Source organism: Papilio polytes, unplaced genomic scaffold (genome assembly GCF_000836215.1).
Source record: "Papilio polytes unplaced genomic scaffold, Ppol_1.0 DF824135.1, whole genome shotgun sequence".
Classification (NCBI taxonomy): domain Eukaryota; kingdom Metazoa; phylum Arthropoda; class Insecta; order Lepidoptera; family Papilionidae; genus Papilio; species Papilio polytes.
Genome location: NW_013525069.1, coordinates 468,076 through 480,122, shown reverse-complemented (window position 1 = coordinate 480,122; position 12,047 = coordinate 468,076). Strand labels below are relative to the sequence as shown.

At 32.3% G+C, this 12,047-nt stretch overlaps 1 protein-coding gene across 1 annotated transcript in view; it reads right to left on the bottom strand.

Annotated features, from left to right (window-relative positions):
- LOC106111995 (transcription factor collier) overlaps window positions 1-12,047 on the bottom strand; it is a 46,133-nt gene that overhangs the window by 32,612 nt on the left and 1,474 nt on the right. The window contains exons 2-6 of the mRNA XM_013294225.1: window positions 11,619-11,758; window positions 10,295-10,430; window positions 6,045-6,198; window positions 4,821-4,884; window positions 3,608-3,663 (exon numbers count right to left, since the gene is read on the bottom strand). Coding sequence (XP_013149679.1) covers window positions 3,608-3,663; window positions 4,821-4,884; window positions 6,045-6,198; window positions 10,295-10,430; window positions 11,619-11,758 — 550 coding nt within the window. The remainder of the gene's footprint in view (window positions 1-3,607; window positions 3,664-4,820; window positions 4,885-6,044; window positions 6,199-10,294; window positions 10,431-11,618; window positions 11,759-12,047) is intronic.

Genomic DNA, 12,047 nt, shown 5'->3' with positions numbered 1-12,047 from the left:
CTTAACCTTCGTGATTTTTAAATATACATTTCTAGCAATCAATATTTTAAATAAACGTATACGAAGCTAAATTGCACATAATAATGATTTACACCAACATAAAAGCAACTAAAACATTATTAACGGTAATAGTAAAATAAGAGAATAAATTCTAGATGTCAAGACTTTACTACCATTGTCCTAGATTTATAGACAAACAAGAAATAAAAATTTCTTTACAAGAATAGCGAGCGGGCGAAATGTGCACCAGTTCGTCTAGTGATTTACATGAGCGACAACGCTGCGCTGCTTGCTGAAGACTCGAAACATTACACAGATTTTCTTTTCACTGAATTTAGGTAGATATCTATCGTTATATCTTAAGACGGTCTTAAAAATGTAAAATAAACGGTAAGTAAAAATTCATTAATAATAAAAGGTATCTCATCCTGATATCACGCTCTTATAAATAGAATGATATAAAACGAAATTACAACTTGAATCTAAAGAAATATATTTTTAAAAGGAAAAAAATGTAAGTATCAAACTGTTTTTGTTTAGTTAGATTTGTAGGCAGTATATTTTCTAGTTATATCCGTATAAATATCTATACCAACTAATAATAGTTGGTAAATATTTATTACGTAGCACAAACAACGGTGAAGTTCTACATCTGAAACTTTCCAATGATGTATATTCAAAAGTACTGTATAAGTACTATATTAAAGCAATGTTTGCACTGATAAGTTGCACTTGCAATGCAATAGAGACGCCAAGAAATAAGAAGGAGGACATTAAAAAGGCAAGAGCTGCGTGATTTACGCCGCGTCGCTACGCCAGCGACAAAGCGCGTCGCGTTCGCCAGCACCATCTAGTGTTATACGCCTACATATTTTTACTATTATTGCTTTTGCACTTTGAATGTTTAAAAGTATATGCAGATATGTTTTTACATGTTATATGACCGTGTACATAATTTTAACAAAAATGTCTAATGAAACTGATAAATGTTGCTTTGTATTTGTATAAAGACTACATCATTAATGTATGTAATTTATTTGATAACAACTACCAGCCCTTGTTAGACATACAATGATTTCTAAAGCTCATTTTCTATAACAAAAAGTTCTAAATTAATATGTTGTTTGAACGTTGTTAAGTAAACACAATCACTGTGCCACGTGCGCTGCGCGCGTCTCTCTTTGCGAACGGTCGGCACTTCTATGGGATTTGTGCGAATCTCATTCCGAGACCCACGAGTCAGTATCTTAAGACTATATTCAAACAGAGGGTCGGCAGATTGATGATTTAGATATTGATATGATGGTGATTTAGTGTGCGAACGGTTCCGTCCTTTTAGTACCATGTTTCTTAATCCGTTATTACAATTTATGGACTTAAGGCTTTAAAAAATATCGTTCGAGATAGTTAACGTCAAATAATTTAAGAATAAATTTATTTTTAAGTTGTAGAATAAATTTAGTTTTGTGTGAGCAACATCATGACAATCGCTTTCTTGTAGTTAAATTAGTCACGATAACTACGAGTATAATTAAAATCTTCTCTCTTAATAATTTTTTTTGAGTATTTTTATTTTCTTTCCTCAATATTATGACTGATAATTAGCTTTATGTACGTACGTATACCACACTTAAAATGTTTTAAGCTTCAATTCCTTTTTGTCTTGTAATGTTGGCTATCTGATCGAAATACAACATAAGGATGTAATATCGAGAAATGTCCAAAAGTCTTGTCGCGTGCTCGGCTCGCATGCACCGCAGGACATTAGCTGATTGGTCGTGTGCCTGATGTTTTAATACAATTAAACTGACCACTCACTATTATCTGGACGCCATCTTCCCGCAATTTTTAGTGAATGACTGTTTTGCGTGTCAATCTCCTCTCGTATGTAATACATTTTACTAAGTGTATTTAATCATTGATATTGTACAAAATTAACATACTATAATATAGTTGTTTGGGTTTATGTCATTTAAAATAGAAATATTTGTATTTAAAGAAACTTAGATTAATTAAAACGAAAATGTTACTTGAAATAGCAATAAGTTTTGTTCTCACTAGCTTTCGCCAGCGACTCCATCCGCGCTTTATAAAAAAAAAAATTAAGTAGCCTATATGTTCTTCTAGACTATCCTCTACATCTATGCCAAATTCCATCGAGATCCATTCAGCCGTTTAGGCTACAAACTAACAAAAACTCATCCATCTAAACTTTCGCATTTATAATATTACTAAGATAATATGAGAACATAAACTTCTTGCTAAGTTTCTTTGAATACAATTATTTCTATTTTAAATCACATAAACCCATTTCAAATCATAGTAAATATATTTGAGAGATGTTTATCTTTGGCGTGAATAACGCAAGTTATAAAACATACGTCGCGGATACGTGCAATAAGCACCTACATACGGTACAAACGTATCTACGTAATTCTTAGTTAACAACGTTCGGGCCGAGTTAATTATGTTCAAGGCATAAATCTTTCGTAATTGGCCTCTTGTTACACAACACTAAGAGCTCGGGACGTGTTGAAATTATATATGTGGGGCACACGGTGAAGTTTCATGATGGCTTCGAGCGCTAAAATTGTTATTTATGTAATAAAAGCAAGCGTGATAATTGCTACACACGGCCGGTGCCTTTTGTACCCTTTGTGCCGCTATGTATATAGCCTAAGTCATTCGTTATCATTACACTTATCGCTTCTTTGACAATTACACTTGCAGTCGAATTCAATGGAAGTAAGGAATTATATCAAACCTTTTTACTGTCATAAGCCTCTAATTACAGACCATTTAGAATCAGACATTTTTGTATAATCAATTTAAAGAGCGAAGTATGCTTGATAACACTGGACTTGCTAATATTCTTTGCTTGTTTCTTGTTACTCCCAGAGACAGAATAACACTAAAGTGTATACTTCTATATTAAATTACTGTTGTAAACTCAAAAATAACGCGAACAATCAAAGCGCAATGAATATTTTAAGCGACAAAGTATTACGTAATACAAAATATTATATTACAACGTAATTATACCCAATCGAGAGAAATTCACAATGAGTGTCCACATTATTTAACCCTATCCCTGCCAGTCAAAACTTATTTGTGATACAGCACAAAAGAGGAACTCGACACCCGTTCGCACTTTCGAAGTCGAATTACAAAAGTGCAGCGAAATAAAGTTTGCAACACGAGATAATGTTAATGATTGTTCTGAACGCAAGCCAATTCTATGTAGTGAGGGGCGTGTGGATTAGGTTCTAATCGGGCGACGGCGATGAAAATCTGCCAACAAGTCACGTGACCAACGCGTGTATGTCACGTGCGCTGCCCGAGCGCAGAGGAGCCACAAGCGAAGGGAGCTTCTCATGCGGAGTCGTGTAAACTGGACGCTGAGGTCTCGAAATATTAATAGAAAAATCTTTTTTTTTAGAGTTATTCGTAATGGCAAATTACTGTTGTTTTCTTTTATGTTTAGATAAATTGATTTAGGAGCTATGTAACTAATATTAATAAAGATATATTGTGTTAAAATATTAAGGATCTTTATTTAAGAGATATTTGATGCTAATAAAGAATGAAGTTTCTAAAATGTACTCACCTGTTTTGTGACGGAGTCAATGAGCCTAACGAAGATGTCTTGTTCTTGTCGTATACCTGATAAACAATAAGGTAATGTATTATTTACAAATAAATTCTATGTTTATATGCATAAAGTAGTTTGACTATCTTTTGTATTTTTTTACATCTATAAAATGTGTGAATCTAATCTGTTTTGAATAATGACTAGTATTTAATAATCAATAGAATTGATGTAAAATAAAATAAAATTAAATTCTGAAATACAACGTATGTTTTACAAAATAAATATGCTTTGTTGTTGCAAGCAGTAACGTTTACACATAGTAGCAATAAAGATCGTAGCGCGCCGGCTACGGCGTAGCTACAGACGTAGCCTTGTAGAGGCAGACTGCACAATTTGTTAACCTCCTGAAATTGCCTCCACACGTTCTCCTCTTTTTTCCCTTCCACGCGACAAGAATTAAAATAATAGACATGGTGCGGGCAAATTAAAAACCGTCGAGTTTAACGGGACTAATTTTCCACGTAATTGAATGAAAATGAAGCATTATACAGGGTTTCGTGCTTCGATATAAGGGAATATAATTTTTGAGATTTCATTTTTAATAAAGTCAATTAGAGTCCTATTGAATCTATTAATATTTAAATATAAACTAATATATAATATATCTTTAAAAATGTCTTTAAATCTCTAATAGTTTTGGTTTATTTCAACATTGTAATAATTACGGAAAATAATTTATTAATTATAAAAGATTTATTTTGATAGTCAAATGATCAAAATAGCTATGGACAGAACTTTAATGCAACATTATAAATAATTAGATAGAAATTCTAAGCTATCAGTCTCTATTAGACTAACATAGCGTTTACCTGATTCTATACAAAGGCAAAGACAAGACAATGGGAGCAAATCGGATAGACAATGCGTGCGGCACAGACAATCAGCAGACAACAGAGAAAACAGTCTCCTCTTGTCTATCCATTTTAAATATTCATACAAAGTCTAAGCAAGTAGGAGCTTAGTGATAAATAAATATGTTATGTCGTTTATCATAAAAATGCCGAATTAATGTCACATTAATTTAAATGGAAATTGATTTAATATTGATTGCCTTAGTTCAAATTTTATTTAATGAAATTGTCTTTATAGGTTTCAAATCCATAAACGTTTTTAAAGTAAAAAATATTTTTTTTTAAATTAAACCAAGTAAAAATAAGTAAAAGCTCACCATTAGCGTACAGCAGTTGAAGTCTGTATTGAATTCCATTGTTAGTCTTCTGTCCTTCCGCTTCCTGTAGAATTAAGAAAAAATAAAAATCTTAATAAATTAAATTATGTTAAATGTTACTATTAACTAACTATGTAATATAATGTGTTACTATTAACTAACTATGTTATAAACTATGTGAAGATTTTATATTCTTACTAATAAAAAAATGTAGCCTATGTAATCACAATTAATTCCCTTTCTAATGGCGAAAAAATATTTAAAATCGACCCAGTAGTATTGAGTACTTTCAATACATACAAAAATACAAATCTTTCCTCTTTGTACTATTTCTTTAGATAAATGAATCAGAGTTTATAAATTTCGAAGTTCCATTTCACGTTTTCATCTAACAAAAATCAATTTTAATAAATTTTCAGATAAATACGGATATTCGTATCACATCTGTTCGTATTTACAGTTATCTTTATTGAGTTTTAAACAAAAGCTTCATACGTAGTATACATAGATCAACAATTTATAGTATCGAATTGTCGCAGGCCACGAATACGTCGGGTCTGAATTATGTAAATGTTCATTGTACCACACAATAGACATGACGTCGGACGGAGCCTGATTGATGGACCGCTTTAATTCACGATACCATCGATGTTTAAGGATTTATTGATAAGCAACACTTAATGACGATTGGAACACAAAAGAATATTATCTGTTAAATTCACTAACGGAAAAAAATATAGAACTAACTAGCTTTCACCCGCGACTCCGTCCGGGTGGAATTCAATAACACGAAAGTGAGTAGCCTATGTGTTATGCCAGATTATCCTCTACATCTATACCAAAATTCATCGAAATCCAGCAGTTTAGGCTACAAACTTTAACAAACAAACATCCATCCATCCATCTATGATAAACTTTCATATTTTTAATATTAGTATGAAGTATGATTTACCTGCATACGATTTAGTGCTTTATTTAGGGTTTTTTTTTAAATGTAGTTGAATATTAAGCAGGAAGCTAACCTATTCTTAAACGTACTGGCCATTTGTAAAAAGAGTAGGTACCAAATTTTAAAAAAAGTGTGAGATATGTCTTACTCAAGGAGTGGGCGATATGTAATGTAAGTATTTTATAAAATGTTTTTGTTTTTCAATGATAACCTTTAATGTTCTTTACATATCAAAGAACAATATATATTTTTTAAAATTAAATGCACTAACTCACTTGATCCTTCTCTATAAATCCAATGAAAGCTGTCCTCTCAATCTCGACGGGCTGTCCGGCGCGGTCGTACAGCGCCACCACAAAGTGGAAGAAGTTGCTTTTGCGCAGGTTGCTGGGCGGCTGCTTCTCGAAGTGCGCGCGTCCCACACCCACGCTGCTGCTTGGAATAATGATATGAATTAATTCAATAAACCGTTAAAAAGTTTAAACAATTCACATTAGACAGGTACTTTAATATGAGATATTTTTTGTGCTCTTAAATTGATATGGATGCTTAGATAGAATTAAATTATTAACTTCTCATGTCAGGCTTACCTATTTTGCCTTACATTTTACAAATAATTAAGTGAATTGTTGTTAGCTGGGTTCTTTGTTCTTTAAGTATTTTATGCTCTTAAGTATTTACTATATATGTATAATACTGTGTTAGTTAAAAAAAATGTTGTAATGAGGTTTAATTTTAAAATATAGTCATGGAAAAAAGAAGTACGATTTTGTTAAGACACTTTTTAGACACCAATTATGACAGATATTCTCATAGTTATTACAAACACGAAACCGGTATGCAAGGTTATATAGCACTACTAATAAACATTCAATAGCGAAACAAAGTCACAAACCGCAACCGTAATCTGCTATTGAATTGACAACAAAAAATTCCTTTCAGTGAACACCCATAAGTCGGTCGTAAATTTTAAACATCTTTCATGGACCTTTTATATTTCTACCGCTATTTGTCAATGGATTCAGACATTTTGCCACCAGTTTGAGCCACCGTTAAACTGTTACCGCTTTGAATGAAAACAATGGAATAGATCATGTTAGTTTTAAAATTGATTTACGATCGTCACCGTTTTGAGGTGCGGTCAAATGGTTGACGTTTTTTGTTACAACCCGTTATGTGACATTTCACTTACAGAAGACGTTTAGAAATTATTGCAAGTCATTTTTTATTTCTTCCACATGGCGCATACGTCACATATAATTATTCAATACGAACAAATCACGAGATTTTTTACTTATAAATGTATACAGTATTTCAAAATTTGATTTTGTGTTTAAGAATGGTATAACTGAAAAATATTTATTAAAAAATATATTATTATTACTATTGAACTGAACTCGTTTATTACATAAAACAATAAATCTTAATAGCCCAAAATATCGATTATACAAAACAAAGTGTTGACACATAAATAGTGCCACCCGCTTCGATATCGACATATGGCAAAATGAGTTAAAAGTCAATGCCATTGTCACTCTTATTGTTATGCACGAAGTGACATGTTTGTATAATAGAACATTAACCTAAAATTTAGGAAAAAAATAGCTACAAATGATGTTAATGCCCTAATCTTTGAGAATTTTGTACGCTTTAATTACAATTCCGATCTTGCAGTCCGCATAGATGTCCAATATTCACGTTTTCTATGGGTTTGCTAATGTTAGAAAGAAAAATGCTTTAGACATAACATGCAGCGTAGTTAGTATCGGGGCTAGTAAATTATGTTAACTAAAGTATATCGATATAATTTATAGCGTGCGCGCAGACAGCACTAGAAGTACAGCAGCGGGTAGGACCGTATTACGCTATGGTCGGCCATTCATCTCTCTCCGCTGCAGAATTTGCGTAAACAAATTGGTTTCGCGATTGCCATTTTATACTCTCGCGCGCGACGCTCCATTGTTTTATTTATCGCTACCAGTTTTTGGCAGCGCGCTCGCGATTAGGTCGTAGCACTTTTTTCGCTTACAGATCACGTTAGATTTGTCAATCCCTTTTGTGATTTACTTTTTTCTTTATACAAACATCTTCGCGTGGAATTTTCGTTTGGGATACGACTGTGGAACATTTTTTTATGTTTCTTTTACAGAGTACTTCATCATCAAAAGCGAATTGAAAGTTAAATTTTCAACAAATAACTTCTTGCAAATAAACTCAAAAACTACCTTTTAAAAAAACATTCTTTAATTTCTATATTCTGCGTATCTAAATCAGTAAGATATAAACGTGAATATTATAGTAATATGATAATTTCCTTGTTTTCAATTAATAAAATGTATGAAGACAACAAATGTCCATCATTACCGTCGGGTGGACGCAATCCCACGAACATGGTGCGTCTAATAAGTCCAGGGCGAGGTCGGTGATTCAAAGCCGACTTTATAAATGTATCTGTCAACGCTGAAGGACGGTCATTTGTGGGCATTTGTCATTTCGAAATATTTCTATTAAGCAAATATTTTTATAATTAACACAGCATTTTGTTTCATTAAATTAAACAAGAATAGAAAGTAACGAAACGAGAATACGAAAGGAAAACGGTACTCTGTTACTGACAAAATCAAACCGAGAGCTACTTTAAAACTCGTGGTTTAACAATGTTTTAACATACTAAATACATCTATCATTATTACATTTTGTCAAAAAAAAACCTAGTCAATAAATTTTCAAACAAAGATACACCAAAAATTAAGGTTATTGGACCATTAATTATTATTACTTTAAGTGTAAAATAATTAATTGCATAGTTAAATAAACAAGTGATCCATAATTGAATAAACATTTAAAGGAACAAACCGCAGTGAAAAACATAACAGATGTCAGGAGGGCTTACAACAAATACGGAGCCCGTTTTTTTCAGTCGCTTGATTTTAAGCTTTATACCTCTTGGAATAAAAACGAATTTTATTTGTATTTACTTGTAGTATTGTGGTCCATTGCATAAACAAACATTATCAATGCGGTTTAACTACAATTTTATACTCTACGCCTGGTTGTTAATAAAAAAAAAAAACATACAGACGAATTGAGTACCTCCTTCTTTTGGGAAGTCGGTCAAAAAGAGAAGCTAGATATTTTACGTAAACGTGAATGAAATAGATATACAACAAATACCACTGGGACATTTCTAGTCTTAATATCTGTCTTAATATGTTAATTACTGGATACAAAAAAAAACCGTGAAAATCTTGCCTGATTAGAAATTCGAACTCACTAGGCGTATTCAATTATTTATAACATAGAGGTTAAAAACTATATTCAAATATTTTCAAAGATTATTTGCTACAAACAAATATGTATATCTTTAAAATTAAAAGCATAACAATACATAACAAATTTAATTTGAGTGCAACATTTCGAAAACCGCAATGGCGCGGCGTCCCCTACCACGCAATGATTTATCGCGCCCTTACCGCTTATGAATACACTTGTTACGGGTACCGCTTCATTATCAGCAACCCTGATTGGACACGCCGTGTAATGAAGCCATTGTAGTATCGACAAGTTCACTTTATAGGCACTAAGTTTATAGTATCAAAGATTACTTTCTTTCATAAACCAGCGAAAATTATGAAATAATTAAGTTTCTAATGCTCATTTAACTTGACAACTCAAGTTATAACATTAAAATGGACATATCTTGGATGGAAATAAACGCATTCATCTGCATTTAATAGTTAACAAAGATTCTGATCAATAAAAATAAATGATGCCTTATTATTCATATTCACCGATTTTCTAAAACTGTACTTTTGAGCAAAATGTGTGTACACTTATTGCGTCAAAATATGTTCTCTAAGAAAGAAGTATTAAATAATTTAATAAATAAATTTTCAAATTTCATTTTCAATGAATAAATTAAGAATTATTATATATATATCTATATTGAAAACAATAGAAATTGTGTTTGACATTAAACAAAGGTCCCCCATTCAACAAGATGATAATCTCATGGAAACATAATCTCTCTTAGTTATTTAGTTTAGTTTAACCATCGAGCTGCCGTTTGTTTCGGTTTGCCGGCTCTGTGGGCTTTAATACAATTTGTTTAGTGGGCTGCTCTTTTCGGGTACTAACAGGCTTAATAAAAGTGTGTAAATAAAGGATTATTTATATTTGTAAAATACCCAACCGTAGTATTTAGTTGGTACATCTGTTACTGAATTAAGAAAGTATTGCTAAAATCTAGAAAATGGAAACAGTTTTGATTCAATACACTAGTAAGAGCATAAAAAATATACCTCATATATACAAGGGTTGTATTATTTTATGTGATAAGTGTTTATTTTGTACATTTAGTTAGTTAATAAGTGCTTTATAATAGAAATAAATAGTTAACAATGTGCTAAAAGGCTTTTAAAGACTTTAAACGTTTTATATTTACCAGTAAAACAATATTAGAATCTAGATTTGATAACACTTGTGTACGAGTGTCAGTGCAGTGGAGTTGTGGAATTAAACTCACTTGGTGTTGTCAACTAGTGCGCCAGGTGTCATCCACGCGCGGGCCAGTGGCTCCTCTTTGAGCGAGGTGACGGGCCCGCGTGGCTGCGCCAGCCCTCCCGCCGCTTCCTGGTGGTGCAGCCCGAACATTAACCCACCTGCAGAAGAACCACAAAATGTCATCGGACAGTTCTTGACAATATTGTCTAGTATATTACTTGATGGTCCTAAGAAGCGAATTCTATGGGAGATCTAAGTAATTGATATTAGCTCTGGACTGACATTAGCCCGTAGTTTGAATTTTGTCATTCATTTAAGTACATGGTCTCCTTAGTTGTCAATAAGAAACACTACAAGTAGTCAATACTACAATGTATATTACTATGTATAATTTTAAATGGAATTTTCCTAATAAATGGTATAATAGTTATGTACTGTATCTATTGCTCGCGACTTCATCCGCATTAGATTTAAAAAAAAAATAACAACATACCCTATGTTACTCGTTGATAACGTATCTTTTTAATGATATAAGAATTATTCAAATCGGCCAGTAACTTTTGTGTTATTTCAATGTATTATACAAAAGTACATATCTCTCCACTCTATACCTTCTAGTATAGATTAACAGTACAGTTCATAGTTTAATCAATATTAAAATGTTTAACAGATTTTAACATGTTCAAATAAATTGTGTAGTTAAATTTATAAAAAAAGTAAGTAATAAAAGTAAATGAATATTTCTAGTTTGAAGAATCTTGAATGAGTATAAAGAAAAATACTTATCTCTAAGATATGAACTGATATTTATTACATTTTACCAGTCAGGTATACTTAAGAAATAAAATCCTACACAACTCAATTTCAGAACTTGAGAATAATTGTAGCATCGCTTACCAAAACACGTTTTACAAGCGAAGTTCCGACAAGTTTTGTTCAGAACGACTGTTTGACTTTGTAAAGAGCTTCACTCGTTTGTTATTAAATAGTGTTAATAAAATAAAACATTGTTATTGTAATATTTGTTTCATCTCGCTAATAAGATAAATAAAAAAATACTAACTGTTTCAAATAAATACTCAATCGGAAAAGGTCACATATTACGGTAAACATGAAAAATATTATGTTTTTTAAGGTAGAAAAAGGTATATAGCAAATTAAATAGTGTCAAAACGCATTCGTTTCTTTGAAAATTTCTGTAAGTTTTTGTTTTTATAAAAATGTAACTATGTCTATTATTTTTGAAACTAATAAGTTTGTAAGTATACCGATAGATGTTATGACTGTCTCGTTCGAGATAGTTTTTTCATAAAAAAAATGTGGAAACAAAACAGAAAGTTACTCACCCGAGGACCTCGGCGCTCCCGTCGGGTACAGCTTGCGTCCCCATCCCACGGGGTCTAGGTCCAGCGGCGGCCACGGCGAGCCCGTGTACCCGCCCGCCGCGTTCAGCTCGTCCGACCGAATCGCGAAGAGCACGCGTCTCCTTCACAGGCGCCCGAGAGCGCGCGAACACCCCCGGACTCTTACGAAGGTAAGCAAATACCGCGCTGAACAAAACTCTTTCAAAATATCTACACGCACTTTTTTCAGAAACGTTAATTTCTATAAATATACTTTTTCCGTCCTTTTATTTAAAACTTTTTTAAACTCCGAAACATACTGCGTTACACAAAATCGAATAGACACCAAGAATATTTAAAAGTAAGCAAAAACAGTGCAAAAACGTTATAGAAAATGTTTAAGTTGAAAAAGAAATGTATTTATAACTATCG